General features: G+C 57.2%; 2 protein-coding genes across 3 annotated transcripts in view; both read left to right on the forward strand.

The window, feature by feature from the left end:
- INTS3 (integrator complex subunit 3) overlaps nt 1–8,021 on the forward strand; it is a 39,470-nt gene extending 31,449 nt beyond the window's left edge. Inside the window, exons 21-31 of one of the 2 annotated variants that reach the window (XR_012032622.1) lie at nt 1,686–1,839; nt 3,070–3,138; nt 3,817–3,892; nt 4,275–4,388; nt 4,713–4,761; nt 5,558–5,725; nt 6,029–6,129; nt 6,266–6,338; nt 6,494–6,650; nt 6,755–6,893; nt 7,732–8,021. Coding sequence is in view for 1 of the 2 variants with exons in the window: in XM_072829568.1 (XP_072685669.1) it covers nt 1,686–1,839; nt 3,070–3,138; nt 3,817–3,892; nt 4,275–4,388; nt 4,713–4,761; nt 5,558–5,725; nt 6,029–6,129; nt 6,266–6,338; nt 6,494–6,650; nt 6,755–6,832 (1,039 nt within the window). In the remaining variant the exon portion in view is untranslated. Of the gene's footprint in view, nt 1–1,685; nt 1,840–3,069; nt 3,139–3,816; nt 3,893–4,274; nt 4,389–4,712; nt 4,762–5,557; nt 5,726–6,028; nt 6,130–6,265; nt 6,339–6,493; nt 6,651–6,754 lie in introns of both variants that reach the window. The other variant, XM_072829568.1, reaches the window with a different exon arrangement.
- A 431-nt stretch (nt 8,022–8,452) lies between these two features.
- On the forward strand, nt 8,453–12,472 carry SLC27A3 (solute carrier family 27 member 3). The gene is made up of 10 exons (XM_072829569.1): nt 8,453–9,020; nt 9,259–9,468; nt 9,744–9,902; nt 10,355–10,479; nt 10,666–10,860; nt 10,963–11,053; nt 11,162–11,360; nt 11,559–11,656; nt 11,742–11,872; nt 12,150–12,472. Exons 1-10 carry the CDS (start codon nt 8,453–8,455, stop codon nt 12,324–12,326), a joined length of 1,953 nt encoding a protein of 650 aa, XP_072685670.1. The 3' UTR covers nt 12,327–12,472.
- Nucleotides 12,473–15,909: the final 3,437 nt, after the last annotated feature.

Consider the following 15,909-nt stretch of genomic DNA (forward strand, 5'->3'; position numbering starts at 1 on the left):
CTTTCATCACTTGGTGTAACGTTTTTGAGGTTTACTCCTGCTGCAGCATGTGTCAGGACTTTTTCTCATGACCAAATAACACTCCATTGTCTAGATCCTGCAATTTATCTGTTCACGCATTGATGGACATTTGATTTGTTTCCACTTTTTTGTCTGTTGTGAAAGGAGCTGCTATGCACATTCACATTTTTACCTGGATAGTTTTCCGTGTTCCTGGGCATATACACCTTAAGAGTGGAATTGTCATCAAACAGTAGCTCCATCTTTAACTTTGAGGAACTGCTGAACTCTTTACCAAAGCAACTGCAACCACCAGCAGCGTGGAGAGTTCTGATTTTTTCACGTGCTTCCCAGCACTTGTTATTGTCTGGCTTTTTCAGTATAGCCATCCTGTTGGGTGTGAAGTACTGTCTTGTTGTGGTTTTGATTTGCATTTTCCTGGTGGCTAATGATGTTGAGTGTCTTTTCATGTGCTTGTCATTGGTCAGTTGCATATTTTCTTGGGTGAAATGTCTGTTCAGATCTTCTAGTTTTTTGTTTTGTTTTTTAAGATTTTATTTATTTATTCATGAGAGACACAGACACAGGCAGAGGGAAAAGCAGGCTCCATGCAGGGAGCCCAACGTGGGACTCGATCCTGGGATTCTAGGATCACACCCCGAGCCAAAGGCAGATGCTTAACCGCTGAGCCACCCAGGCGTCCCTGTTTTTGTTTTAAGATTTATTTATTTATTTGAGAGAGAAGACTGTGTGTTTGCATCAGGGACACGCAAAGGGAGAGTGTGCAAGGGGGATGCACAGAGGGAGAGAGAGTCTCAAGCAGACCTCCTACCAAGCATGGAGCCAGTGTGGGGCTCGATCCTATTACCTTAAAGTCAGGAGCTGAGCCACCCAGGTGCTCTTCCTCTTCTGTTTCTTAATTGGAGTTATTCATCCTTTTATTGTTGATTTTTAAGAGTTTTTTTTTTTTTTTTAAGATTCTATTTATTCATGAGAGAGAGAGAGAGAGAGAGAGAGAGAGAGAGAGGCAGAGAAAGAAGCAGGCTCCATGCAAGGAGCCCGATGTGGGACTCCATCCCGGGACTCCAGGATCACGCCCTGGGTCGAAGGCAGGTGCTCAACTGCTGAGCCACCCAGGCATCCCTTAAGAGTTTTTTATATATATATTCTGAATACAAGTCCTTTATGAAACAAGATTTGCAAATATTTTCTCATTTTGTGAGTTGTCTTTTCACTTCCTTGATGGCATCCTTTGAAACACAGAAGCTTTACATTTTGAAGAGTCCAGTTTTTCTCCTGGTACTGTGGTTTTGGTGTCATGTAGATTTTCTCCTGTGTTTTCCTCTTGGAGTGGTATGGTTTCAGTTCTTACATTTGGGCCTCTGAGTCCTTTTGAGTTGTTTTGATCAGGATGTGAGGTGGGGGCTTCCGTATATGGTTGCCCTCATTGCTTAGAGCCCAGAAAGCAGAAGTAGCTTTCAACCCTCACCAGTTAGCAGCTTCATTAACTGTGGTCAGCCCTGCGTCTGGAGCATAGGGGAAGGAGGGGAGGGCGGGGTGGGGGGAGGGCCAGGAGACTGATGAACCCAATGCATCCATCCGGGGCAACAAAGGGATTGTAAAGGAGGGCCTACCTGGGGGATGTCTGGGGCTGGCTGCTGGCTTAGTCCTACCTGCTATTGCAGCAAAGCCGCTGCTGGGAAGATGAACCTGTACGAGTCATTTGCCCAGGCCACACAGCTGGGTGATCTGCACACCTGCTTAATGATGGACATGAAGGCCTGCCAAGAGGATGACGTGCGACTGCTGTGCCACCTAACACCCTCCATCTACACGGAGGTCAGTGTCTCTGATGGAGTCCCTCTGGGACAAGGCCACATCTTGCCTGCCCTCATGTGCAGCTATGTGGGGTGGGCTCACGAGACTGCACCTCTCTCTGTGTGCAACCCTGACCCTCTTTCACCTACCTCTGCTGGCCACGGCAGGCCATTTTTTCTCTCACCACTCCTACCTACCCACCCTCCCATCAAAGCTTAAAAAATATCTAAAACCCCCAGAATTCCTATCCTGTGCTTTGTGGCGTGAGCTGGGATCTGGGCCTCCACACTTGGCTTCTCAGCTTCAGCCCCCGACCAAGACCACATTCACACACTGCAGGCTTCTTGCCATTTCAGTGCTCACCCTCAGTTTCTCTGGTGGTTCCCAAAGACCAGGCCTTTGTGGTGGGGACTCGATGCTCACTTCCCACCTTCACTCACTGTCTTTTCTAGGGACTGGGACGTCGGACAGGGTATCGGCCCTTACTCTTCTTAGTGAAAGTCCCTGGGAACAGGCATATCTGGGCACGGGGGTATGGGTTTGACCCGAGGAACTGTGGTCTCAGCCAAATACTGCAGGGGGGGTGGGGTATGAGCCCATCATAGGGCACTTTCATCCTCTACTCCCTCCCTGGTCGGTGGGTCTCCCCAGGAAGGTATCCTGCCTGCCCTCATGTACCCTGAACACTCACACTGTGCACTTTTCTCCTTGGCTGGGAGTTAATATACATTAGATGCAAATGCTTTTTTTTTTTTTTTTTTTAAGATTTTATTTATCTATTCATGAGAGAGAGCAGCAGAGACATTGGCAGAGGGAGAAGCAGCCCTTCCCCCCCCAGGGAGCCTGATGTGGGACTCAATTCCTGAACTCCAGGATCAGAGCTCAACCACTGAGCCATCCAGGGGTCCCAAAATGCTTATTTTGTTACTGCTGCCACACAGCACTTACCTATCAACCAGTCCTCCTCAATTCTATCTTTATCTCCAGATGGCTCCCCATTCTTCCCGGAGACGCGTGCACACTCACACACTCTTCGTGCTGTGAACACAAATAGCAAATTCGGGTTCTTGAAGGGTCACAGTCCTGGCTTTACAGCTGTGGATCTTTGTGTAGGTGTTTGTGTTAGGATCCCACGTCTGGCTAACCCAGACACCCCCTGAGCATGTGGGAGGAAAGGGGAGGGGATTAGGAGGTACATACCAAGGGGTGCACCACGGACTCTTTCCCCACCTTCCCTCATTTTCTGTCCAGTTTCCAGATGAGACTTTGCGGAGTGGTGAGCTGCTGAACATGATCGTGGCTGTTATCGACTCTGCACAGGTGCTCCAAGGGCTGTCATCCTGGGAGGCCTGGGCCTGGGGGGGTGGGGTATGCACCTGTGCATGGTTCAGGCCTGGGGGCTAGAAGGGAAATGGGTCTCCAGGGAGGCAGGGACTCCAGTTCCACACGGAAAGTGAGGAGGGTGGGGTGTTTTGTTTTTTTTTTAAGCTCTCAACTATCTGTCCCCAGGGCTCCGGGTGAAAACAGGCCATTGACCTTCCCACCATGTATAGGGCCTCAGGAGGCTGCAGCATTTCTCCTAACTGAGGTTCTGTGTCTACGCTTCCTCTCCACTCACTTGCCCCACTTAGGACAGAAGAGCCCTCTTTTTCTGCCTCCCTCTTGCCCACACCTGAGTTCAGAGCTCAGCCTTCTAGAGCCTGTCCCTCCTCCTCAGGCTCTGGCTGGCACAGACAATGGCCAGCTAGACAATTTGCCCGTTCTCCCCCTGTCAGGACATGGAAACCGCTCATACAGTCTTAACTGTTTTTGCCCCACTGGGGCCTTCAGCTGTTCTTCACAAGCCTCTCCATCCTGCAGAGACTTGCCTGTGCCTTTGAACTAGGTTTTCCCTTCCTCTGGTTTTTTCCCCATGGGAGCCCTCCTGCTGCTGCTCCTTCTGGCTTCCTGGCTGCTTTTAGAAGCAATGGCTTTGACCTTCCTCCTCCTCCTCCTCAGCTCCAGGAGTTGGTCTGCCACGTGATGATGGGGAACCTGGTTATGTTTCGAAAGGACTCTGTCCTCAACATACTCAGTAAGTGAGCAGGCCCTGCTCCCTGGGGCAGGGGCATGACCTGAGGCCCTGGGTCTGAGGCTGAGAGTGGGGTAGATGCCCTGCTCTGAGGTCTCTTGGTATCTATGGGTTCGACTCTTGCTTAAGCTGTAGCCTTCCCACCTCAGGGCTGGTGGGACGATAGAAGCCACATGAAGTCTTTGAAAATAACAGTATGGAAAGGGAGAGCCCTTGTGGTGTTAGGATCACTGTCACCACCTGTGTACCACACCTGTGTACCTGCCTGCTTGGGTTGCTGCTGGTCTGTGGATTAGCCCTGTGTGTGTGTAGGTGTGTGTAGGAGAGAGGAGAGCCTAGCACACTCCCGTGAGCGAGCACGCCTGCCCTTCTCTGTCCCCTGCAGTCCAGAGCCTGGACTGGGAGACCTTTGAGCAGTACTGTGCCTGGCAGCTCTTTCTGGCCCACAACATCCCCCTGGAGACCATAATCCCCATCCTGCAGCATCTCAAATACAAAGGTGAGTAGGGCTGGGAGCAGGGAGAACTGGGAGAAGGACAGTCCCAGGCCCTCTGGGGCAAGGCTGGGCCCCTTGGCTCCTGGGTGAGCAGACCCACTGCTGACCCTCCATTCCTGCAGTCAGTCCCTTGGGCTCTCCACCTGAGCCCTGCAAGCCTGCTCTGAGCAGGCACAGCCTCGGGAGTTTCTGGACGCAGGGGACGGTCCAGGCCCCTTAGGGAAGACTGTCCATTCCTCCGAGTGGCTGTTGACTAGGGGATGGGAGAGGTACCGACTTTTCCTGGAGCTACACAGCCCTCTGAGCAGCCTCTGCCCTCCCCCACAGAGCATCCGGAGGCCCTGTCCTGCCTGCTGCTTCAGCTCCGAAGAGAGAAGTGAGTTCTACTTTGAGACTCTAGTTCCGGGTCACAGCCTCCCAGAGAGGAGCATCCTGGGGCTCTGACACTGCTGCTCCGGCTGGGGGCTGGCCAGGGTTTTTCCTACTGGGGACATCTGCTTATTCTGCCCCTCCCCCCAGTGATTTACAAACTAGCAGCTCCCCTGGGATGTGGGCTTCCTCTGGACTTTACCTCCCTGCCCCCTGCCCCAGCCCTGGGAGGAGGGGTGGGGTGCATGGACGGATATCCGGCTTTCCTGCTCCCCACCCCTCCTCCGCTGAGGGGCCTGCAGGGGGAACGGCACTTTTCCAATAGCCTAGATGAGCAGGGCAGCGACTGTGCACCTTTCCTTCCTACCTTCCTGCCTCCCTCCCACCTCAGTGTGTCAGGCATTGGTGCAGAAAGTGGCACAGAACTTCCTGAAGGAAGTGGGCGGGCTCAGGGCAGTGTCTTACCAGTCCCCTTCCCTGTGCCTTCTCAGGCTGCAGACTTCAGTCCTTTTACCACCCTGGCCCATTTCCTGACTGTTCTGGGCAAGGTGAGGGAGCGTTGGTGAGCCGCCTCCCCAGTGTGCATGCCAGCTATGACAGCAGGAACCCAAGAATCCCTTCTGCCTCCTGGCTTCAGCTAAGGCTGAAACCAGCATTCCTTGGCCCCAGGAGAAGAGGGGAGAGGGTGTGAGAGCAGGAGGCTACGGCAACTCAGGTTGGGGAGTAAGCAGGTGGGAGTAACCAAGGGACCCTCAGGTCAGCTGTGTGAGCAGGGGACCCTCCTCCCCTCTCATGCTCCCCAGGCCGAGTGAGGAGATGGTGAAGATGGTATTGAGCAGACCCTGCCACCCCGACGACCAGTTCACCACCAGCATCCTGAGGCACTGGTGCATGAAGCATGATGAGCTGCTGGCTGAGCACATCAAGTCCCTGCTCATCAAGAACAACAGCCTCCCCCGCAAGAGGCAGAGGTGGGCCAAGAGGCAGAGGTGGGCCTTGGGCCCCGTGGGGGCTGCCCACATCCACAGGCCAGTGCCAGGGCTGGTCTTTCTTGGTTCGTGGATGACACCTAGTGGTCTGACGCTGCCTGGTGTACAGGCCCACCCCAGCCTTTCCCCTCCTTTCCTAGTGCCCAGTGGTGGGTCCTGTTCCACCCTACCCTTCCCTTGTCTGGGCTGTGCCCACCTTCAGGAGGGACCCTGGTCGGGAGGGTGGCATACACTGCCTCAGCCCTGCTCTGGGGCTCAGGCTCTGGCTGGGTGCCTTCCCTGCAGCCTGAGGAGCTCCAGCAGCAAGCTGGCCCAGCTGACTCTGGAGCAGATCCTCGAGCACTTGGACAACCTGCGTCTCAACCTGACCAACACCAAACAGAACTGTATGTACCATGCCCCTAGTGCTACTCCGGCCCAGACCAGTCCTGGAGGCGGGGGGGGGGGGGGGGGGGGGGGGGGGGGCAGGGGCCAAGAGCTGAGGGGGCTCTGCCACTTCTCACAGGCCTTCTTTCCCTCTAGTTTTTAGCCAGACTCCGATTCTCCAGGCCCTGCAGCACGTCCAGGCTAGCTGTGATGAGGCCCACAAGATGAAGTAAGGCTTCTGGCACTTATGGCCTGGGAAGCCTTGGGAGGCCTAGGAGAGGGGCCCTGCTGGGGAGGAGGATGGGGTTGAAGAGAAGTAGAACCCACCCTGCAGGGGACAGAGAAGAGCCTGGGAGGAATGTGAGGGCATGTTCTTTCCCTCAGGTTCAGCGATCTCTTTTCTCTGGCTGAGGAATATGAGGACTCATCCACCAAGCCACCCAAGAGCCGGAGGAAAGCAGCTCTGTCCAGCCCCCGCAGTCGGAAGAATGCCACCCAGCCCCCCAATGCCGAGGAAGAGTCAGGCTCTAGCAGTGCCTCGGTGAGAGCCCTCACTTCTGCACGGCAGCAGCATTGGGAGCAGGTGGGGCTGGATCCAGCAGCTGCTCAGGCTGATGACTGACCCCCTCCCTTCACCTCTTTCAGGAGGAAGAAGACACAAAACCGAAGCCCACCAAGCGGAAACGGAAAGGCTCCTCTGCAGTGGGGTCTGACAGTGACTGAAGCCCCGATTTCCCCATCCCACCCCCAGTTGGACTGCCCTCCCCTCCTTGGTGAATCAGAGGTTAATGAGGGCTGGGGAGATAGTGGGTAAATACCCTCTGCCCCTGCCCAAGGCTCACTGGTGGGAGGGATGAGCTTCTTCCTTGGCTCAGCCTGAGAAGCTGCCATGCAGCCCCAGTCCCCTCCTGTCCAGGGACCCCCCAGCCCCATCACACTGCTGCTCCCACCGACTCAGGTCCCACTGAAGCTAGTAGAGGCTGTGTGAGATCTGGGCTGGTGCAGGTCCTCAGCCCCTGCCCCTCCTGCCCCTCCCAAAGAGAAGAGGAATGGCAGATGGAGCTGCTGGTTAGAGAGGATGGGAGAGAAGACAGTGTGGACACCCCTTCCCATGTTCACCATCTCGCCTTGATTTGCTCTCCATCTTCCAGTGTGAGATGGGCATTTCTTCAGCGACGTGGTGCAACTGCCCTTTCCTGGGCACGGGATGAGGGGAGAGGGAGGCTGGAGCCCCACCCCCCAGGCCACAGAACTATCAGATGGTCCTGCTTCCTTGGTTCTGTCTTTTTTGTTTTGGTTTTGTTTTTTGGCAGAGATAATCGCATTTTAAAAGTTTTTAAATGACAATAAAACATGCCAGAATTGGCCCATCTGCACTTCCTGGTGCACTCAGGTGGCCTTGGAACTTACTCTTGTCCTCCCTGCACACCCCCTTGTCTGGGACAGGAGGGGCTCTGGCTTCGCTGCCCCCCACCTGACCGGCCTTCCTGCTGTCCTTGGGGCCTTGGGCCAGGCACTGACCTGTGCAGGCACCCATCTCCCTTTAATTGAACTCTCTTCCTCCCCATTCCTCTGAAGAAACTAGAGGCCTCCAACAAAAGTGAGTATGTAGTCCATTTTAGGTCTGTGTGCTTACCACCTACTGGAGGACTGCTAGTGCGTCAAGGATGCCCCCATCTCGGATTCTGAAGGATGGAAGTGGGCCTGGTGGGGACAGTGGAGTTACCAGCGACAAGGACCTTCCTCGTTGCTGTCTGGCCACTTGCCGTCCCCTGGGCTGCCCCGGAGGCTGGGTGGTGCCCTCGGGACTGGGGAGGCGGCCTGCGACCTACGACCTACGACCCTTCTCTGGAGGCTTCTTCCTCTCCCCTTCCCGCCCCCTCTGCCCCAATTAAAACCAGAATGGAAAGCACTCCCTGGCTGGCCCCAGTTCTTGCGCCCTTGCCCAGAGGGAGGGGCCTCAGCCGGCGCCCCTCCGGAACCGCGGGTCAGGGTCCCCGCCCGTCCCCTGGGGCTGCCGCCGAAGCTGCAGGGGGGGCAGGGACCTGGCGGCAGGCCCGCTGGCGCTTTGCTGGCGACTTTCGACTTTCTCGGGAGTGAGCGGTGGCCTCCTGGGGAGTAAACCTGAGTGCGGGCCTGGAAGGGCGGGGGCCGCCGGCTGTCTGGGCGCTCTCTGGGCGGAGCGCAGCGGCGGGGGAGCCGCCCCCGCCCCGCCGGGAGAGGGAAGGGGGCGGGGGGGGGGCCGGCTGGGAAGGGGCGTGTGCCGGCGCACGCGCGCTCCCGGGGCAGAGGCTAGCGGCCCCAGATCTAGGAAGGGAACCTCGGGCTCACGACGGGGGTACTATGGCCGCCCTCCTGCTGCTGCCGCTGCTCCTGCTGCCGCTGCTGCTGCTCGTGTGGAAGCTGCACCTCGGGCCGCGGCTGCGCTGGTTCGCGGCGGACTTCGCCTTCGCGCTGCGCGCCCTCCGCTGCAAACGGGCTCTCCGAAAGCGCGCCCTGGCCGCGGCCGCCGCCGACCCCGGGGGCCCCGAGGGGGGCTGCAGCCTGGCCTGGCGCCTGGCGCAGCTCGCCCGGGAGCGCCCCGCGCACGTCTTCCTCATTCACGGCGCGCGGCGCTTCAGCTACGCGGAGGCCGAGCGCGAGAGCAACCGGGCTGCGCGCGCTTTCCTGCGGGCGCGGGGCGGGGACGCGGGGCTGGGCGGCGGGGCGGGGGACGAGCAGGCCGCGGCCCCCCTGGCACCCGGGGCTACCGTGGCGCTGCTCCTGCCCGCCTGCCCCGAGTTCCTGTGGCTCTGGTTCGGGCTGGCCAAGGCGGGCCTGCGCACGGCCTTTGTGCCCGCCGCCCTGCGCCGGGGTCCCCTCCTGCACTGCCTCCGCAGCTGCGGCGCGCGCGCTCTGGTCCTGGCGCCAGGTGAGGCCGCGGGCCGGCCGGCCTCGGAAGAAGGCCGGAAAGGGTCCTTGGGGTTGCCAGCCTTTGGGTTTACGAAGTGATGGAGGCGGGTCTTTGGTTCCGAGAACGGTGATGGGATGTTCACACTCTTCCCCTCGCCGGACAGCAGTGAGGTGGCGGGAGGGGCAAGGGAGGCGTAAATCGGCAGGGGTGGAGAAGCCTTCTGGGCCGCCCAGCCAGGCCTTCGCACCCCATCCAGAGTTCCTGGAGTCCCTGGAGCCTGACCTGCCGGCCCTGAGAGCCATGGGGCTCCGTCTTTGGGCTGTAGGCCCTGAAGCCCATCGTGTCGGAATCAGCGATTTCCTGGCCGAGGCCTCGGCTGAAGTGGATGAGCCAGTGCCGGGGTACCTATCCGCCCCCCAGAGCATAATGGACACGTGCCTGTACATCTTCACTTCTGGCACTACGGGTGAGCACTGGACACCATGCTTCCCTCCCAGAGACTAAGGCAGAGGAAAGCAGAGGGCCAGCCTCAGTTTCCAAGCCGCTCCAGGTCGCTGGTCTCTCCGATCCCGCTCATTTCTCCACGTCCCTGAACTTCCCACGTTTCCAGGACAGCTTGGCCTCCCTTCTCAGCTTCAGCCTCGCCTCTGCCTCTTTCTGTGGGAACCTCAGGAGGAGCAGAGGGAGGCAGGGCCTGAATCTCAGACCCTTCCCGGGATCTCGCCCCCCCGCCCCCCACAGGCCTCCCAAAGGCTGCTCGGATCAGCCATCTGAAGGTTCTGCAGTGCCAGGGGTTCTACCAGCTGTGCGGTGCCTTCCCGGAAGATGTCATCTACCTTGCCCTCCCACTCTACCACATGTCTGGCTCCCTGTTGGGCATCGTGGGCTGCTTGGGCATTGGTCAGTCTCCCTGACTCCCACCCCAGCCCTCCCCCACTGTAGTCCTCCAGCAAGTGTTTTTCTAGTGAACGTTTAAGTACCTAGTCTGGTATGCTCACCTGGGGAATGCTTCCTGAGTCCTTCAGCTAGAGAATCCTGAAGAAGGGGGAGGGGGCCACCTCTCCAAGAGCTCCTGGTACCATGGAGGAGCATCAGTCCCGAACCAGTAGGGAGGCCATTCACAGAACTCCAGACCCCAGGGGGCGGTGGGGAAGGGCTGTGGCTGGAGAAGAGCATGGACTGTGTGTGGATGAGAAGCAGGGAAAGGGCATTAACCTCTCCAGGCAGGTGGGAAAGGAAGCTGGCCCTGTGTTTGATTGTCACAGCAGGGCCTCCCCTGGGAAGGAGGGGGTTGGGGTGTCCCCACAGCCCAGAACCTCACCTTCCTGCCTGTCCTCCCCCATTTCTGGCAGGGGCCACGGTGGTGCTGAAGTCTAAGTTCTCTGCTGGTCAGTTTTGGGAGGATTGCCAGCAGCACAGGGTGACAGTGTTCCAGTACATTGGGGAGCTGTGCCGATACCTTGTCAACCAGCCCCCAGTGCGTGTGCTCAGGTCACGGGCAGGTCATGGGACACTGGGAGACAGTTGTCTGGGGGGAAGGAACAGCAGGGCAGGGTGAGGAGTGAGGCCATAGCGGAAGGGGCCTTGGGGTGGGATACAGGACAGCAGTCTCAGGAGCTGGCATCACAGCATGGAACCTTCTGCCCGTCTCCCCTCATCTCAGAGCAAGGCAGAACGAGGCCACAAGGTCCGGCTGGCTGTGGGCAGTGGGCTGCGTCCGGACACCTGGGAGCGCTTCGTGCGGCGCTTTGGGCCTGTTCAGGTGCTGGAGACATATGGACTCACAGAGGGCAACATCGCTACTTTCAACTACACAGGAGAACTGGGTGCTGTGGGACGTGCTTCCTGGCTTTACAAAGTAAGGGAGGGTGGGAAAGAACCTGGGGTCCCCCGGGAGGTGGGGAGCAGGGAGGGGCTCATGCCTCTGAAATGACCCTGTGCTGGGTCTCCCTTCCCCTAGCATGTCTTCCCCTTCTCTTTGATTCGCTATGATGTCACCACAGGGAAGCCGATTCGGGATGCCCAGGGGCACTGCGTGGCCACATGTCCAGGTTTGTGCCTGGGGATGGGGGTGGAGGAGGGGCACAGCCAGCAAAGGAGGGTGGGGACTGGACAGTGGGGTGAGGCAGAAAGCAGCCTGACCCCAGTGACTCTGCCAGGTGAGCCGGGGCTGCTGGTGGCCCCAGTAAGCCAGCAGTCCCCATTCCTGGGCTACGCTGGGGGGCCAGAGCTGGCCCTGGGAAAGCTGCTGAAGAATGTCTTCCGGCCTGGGGACGTTTTCTTCAACACTGGGGACCTGCTGGTCTGCGATGACCAGGGTTTTCTCCGCTTCCACGATCGTACCGGAGATACCTTCAGGTATCTGACTTTCTAAGTCTGTTCCCAGGCATCCCATCCCTGTGACCCAAAGTCCCTAACCCTAACTCCCTAAGTCCCACCCAGAGCCAGACCTGTCCTCTCAGACCTCCTCAGCACCTGTGGCCAGTGAGCATCTGGCACTCCCATCTATCCTCCCTCCAGTGCCTTGTAGGTCTCAGAACCTCTGTCGTCTTGTAGGTGGAAAGGGGAGAATGTGGCCACCACTGAGGTAGCGGAGGCCTTGGAGGGCCTGGATTTTCTCCAGGAGGTGAACGTCTACGGAGTCACCGTGCCAGGTGTGGGTACAGGGGAGGTGGGGGAAGCTGGCTCCCCATCCTGGCATTCCTTGGGCACAGCTGCTGACCTCCCCCCCACCATCAGGGCATGAAGGCAGAGCTGGGATGGCAGCCCTGGTGCTGCGCGCCCCCCAACCGTTGGACCTTGCACAACTCTACGCCCATGTTTCTGAGAATTTGCCACCGTATGCCTGGCCTCGATTCCTCAGGCTCCAGGTGATCAGCTGCACCTGCCCCCCCACCCCTCATATCTGCCGCAGTTGCTAGTCCCCAATCCCCAAACCCACACAGGGATCCTCACAGAACACTCTCCCTCCTGGACATGCATGCCTCTGCCCTCCTTTAGGCGAGGCTCCTCTTCCCTGCCACCCCTTCCCCTAACCCCTGACCTCGTACCTCCTTTCCCCTGCCCCCTGAAAAAATCCAGGTGGTTCATCTGAAGCACCTGGGCAGAACATGTTTTCCCTCAACTCCTCTTGCTGTCCTTCTTCAGGAGTCTCTGGCCACTACAGAGACCTTCAAGCAGCAGAAGATGCGGATGACGAAGGAGGGCTTTAACCCGAACGCACTGTCTGACCCCCTGTACATTCTGGACCAGGCTGGGGGTGCCTACCTGCCCCTCACACCTGCCCGGTACAGGGCCCTCCTGGCTGGAGAACTTCGCATCTGAGTCCTGTTTGTGCAGGTGCCTGAGGCAGCAACTTGGTGGGTTGGGGGCATGGCAGGTGTACAGGGGGCATCCAGAATCTTTTTTTTGTTTTGTTTTTTTACCAGATTTGGAGTCATTTTATAATAAAAGGGGCCGGAGCCAGTCTAGTTCTTTCTGATCTGCGATCATTTGGGTCCTCCTTGTCTGTGGAACTCCTTTTTCCTGGCACAGAGCCACACACATCCCTGCCCTGACGTCACGTGGGTCTGGACCTCGGTGACCCCTCGTGATCCTTGTCCTTAAAGAGCCCCGGGTGGCAGATGTCATACCTGAGCATGGTGCTGGGCTGCTCTGTGGTGCTGGAGGACTCGGCCAAAAGGCACAGGTGGACAGCCGGATGCCCAGAAATGCTGCCCCTGGTGGCTGGCAAGCCCATCCCCACCAATGCACGTGTGGCTGGAGAAGAGTCAGCCAGGCAAAACACAGTTTTGATTTGGGGGGAAAGGATAATACTCTTGACATCCTTCTTCCCTCACAACCTCTGATAAAGCCGGTCAGTGAGAGGAGAGGGGTACAGCACCCCCAACTCCAAAGTTTCAAATTTTACCTAGTCCTAGTCCTACATTCCCAGGTTGGGGTTTCTCAGGCTCTAAGGACACTTGCCTCTCCTGGGAGCAAGGCTCAGATGCCCGTGGCAGCAGGAAGAATGGGGGAATCAAAAGGAACAAGGCCTGGGTAGCCCCGGTGGCGCAGTGGTTTAGCACCGCCTGCAGCCCAGGGCGTGATCCTGGAGACCCTGGATTGAGTCCCACATCAGGCTCCCTCCATGGAGCCTGCTTCTCCCTCTGCCTGTGTCTCTGCCTCTCTCTCTCTCTCTCTGTCTCTATGAGTAAATAAATAAAATCTTAAAAAAAAAAAAAACTTAAAAAAAAAAAGGAACAAGGCCTGTCCTTAGGCTCCAAATGAAACATCAGAAAAGTTCATCATCTCAACACTTGAAATGATGAAACTCCTGCTTCCAAAATAAGCCCTGCCTGTTGCGGCAACTCCTGGCTCAGTCTGGAACTCCAGTTTGGAGGTTCTTGATCTTCGGTTTGTGGGTTCAGAGTTACATGTTGTGTGTAGATTACTTAAAAGTTTTTAGGGGGGGATCCCTGGGTGGCTCAGCGGTTTAGTGCCTGCCTTCAGCCCAGGGTGTGATCCTGGAGACCCGGGATCGAGTCCCATGTCGGGCTCCCTCCCTGCGTGGAGCCTGCTTCTCCCTCTGCCTGTGTCTCTGCCTCTCTCTCTCTGTATCTCTCATGAATAAATAAAAAAATTTTTAAATAATAAAAACCCCTCTGGGGGCACCTGGCGGCTCAGTTAGCTAAGTGGCTGCCTTTGGCTCAGGTCATGATCCCAGGGTCCTGGGAATGAGCCCCACATCTGGCTCCCACTGAGCAGGGAGCCTGCTTCTTCCTCTCCCTGCCCCCAGCTCCTGCTCTCTCTCAAATAAATAAAAAAAAGTCCCCTCTGTTTTGAGCTGTGGGTTCTCAACATTGTCTGCTACTTTACTTTGGGTTATCTTTTCACTTCAATTCCTCTCCCCACTGACCACCTCAGATCCCAATGTCTCACTCCTATTCCAAAACACGCAGATTGCCCCACCCTCCACCAGAAAACCCAGACAGCACGACCAACAGAATAACAGGTGCACACTGAGGTGTAGGTCGCTTCATGCACTGACCAATAAATGACAAATTTAGTTCATTTTGCTCACCTCTCTAATTCAGCCCAGAAAGAAAGCAATAGGCAGTGTATGGGGGAAGGGAGGGAGGTATCCTGCAACTGTCCTCAACCCAGCCCATTTCCCAGGACTGTGAGCTGAGGAGCCATCTCCTCCCTTATGGAATCGCATTTTTTCTACAATCCCTGTTTCATTAAAAAAAAAAAAAATCCGTGTTTCATTTGGCCTAAATCTGTGCTGTCCAATATGGTAGCCACTAGACACACCTGCCAACTGAGTGCTTGAAATATGGTTAGTCTGAAGCAAGATGTTCTGTAAGTGTAAAATACACATCAAGTTTCAAAGACTTAGTACATCCCCCAAAATGCGTTTTTTTAATTTTATATTTTATATTGCTTACATGTTGAAATAGCATTTTGGATGTATGGAGTTAAAACACTAAAATTAAACTTTTTACTTTTGTAAATGCAGCTACTAGCAAATTTTAAATGTCATATGTGTCATGTATTTCCAAGGAATGGCGTCTGGCCTCAATCCTGCCCGGCCCACACCTCACTCTGCAGACCTACAAATACCAAGCATAACAGGTCAGTGGTACTTGGGCAGCACATGCCCGTGAGCCAATATCTTGGCAAAGACAGCTGGAGAAGGGAATTCTGCTCCGGGATTGGCATGTGTCAAGACACAGCCCCAGTACAGACGTGATCAACAGTAGTAAAAACTGACAGCTGCAAAAAGGCATGCTTTTACATCCAGAAGAATTAGGTTTTACGTTTACCACAATTATAAAAATAATAAATCTTAAAAGAATTAGGTTATCCTGGGCAGCCCGGGTGGCTTAGCGCTGCCTTCAGCCCAGGGTGTGATCCTGGAGACCCGGGTCGAGTCCCGCGTCGGGCTCCCTGCAAGGAGCCTGCTTCTCCCTCTGCCTGTGTCTCTGCCTCTCTCTCTCTGTTTCTCGAGTAAATAAATAAAATCTTTAAAAAATAATAGAAGAATTAGGTGATCCTACCAAAAAAAAACCCCCAAAGAAATAAAATAGAATGGGATCATGAGACAGCCTGCCAAAAGGAACTAGGCTAAACCTCCAGTACTTCCCCACTCGGAGCCGCTGCGTGGCGCGGGGGGGGGGGGGACCGCGGAGGTGGAGCCCCGCCCCAGCTCTGGCCCCGCCCCCAGCTCTGGCCCCGCCCCAGCTCTGGCCCCGCCCCCAGCTCTGGCCCCGCCCCCGCGGTCGGGCCGGGCCGGGCCGGGTCGGGTCGGGCCGGCCCCTCGTAGGCAGGCTTGGCAGGCTGGCACTGGCCCGGGGGCGGCACACCGCGGTGCCGGGGTCGTACAGCCGGCGGGCTAGGCATGGATGTCGTATTTTACTGAAGAGATAAAGGAGATATCATGATGTGTGAAGACAACGGGGGATTCCGAGGTCCGCGGCCGCCTTCCCGCGTCGAGGCGGGCGGTCGGGACAGTCCGCGCGGCTCGCACGGCCCGGCCCAGCTGCTTCGCGGGCTCTGGCGCCAGCCCCTGCCGCGGGGCGTACCGGGCCCACTTCCGACGCCAGGTCGGCTCACCACCAGGGGGCAGAGGCCGGAAGCGCTGACCTCTCGACCACATCCGGGCGCCCACCGGCCCTCAGCTTCCTCAGGGCGCAAGCGCGAACTGGCGACCGCGGCTGGCCGCCGGCACGTGTGCGCGCTGGGCGGAGGGGGCGGGCCTGACGAGCGGGCGGAGTGGAGTCCTTCCGCGGGGGTGGGGCGAGCCTTCGGCCCAAGGATGGCGCCTGCGCGGTGTGCAGCGCGCCCCTGGGGGGCCCGGGGTCGGCGTGAAGCCGAGCGAGGAGAGGACGGTGGGCCTCACGTCCCGGGGTCTCTTCCTTGGGCC

The sequence above is a fragment of the Canis lupus genome, chromosome 6, assembly GCF_048164855.1.
Source record: "Canis lupus baileyi chromosome 6, mCanLup2.hap1, whole genome shotgun sequence".
NCBI classification, from domain to species: Eukaryota; Metazoa; Chordata; class Mammalia; order Carnivora; family Canidae; genus Canis; species Canis lupus.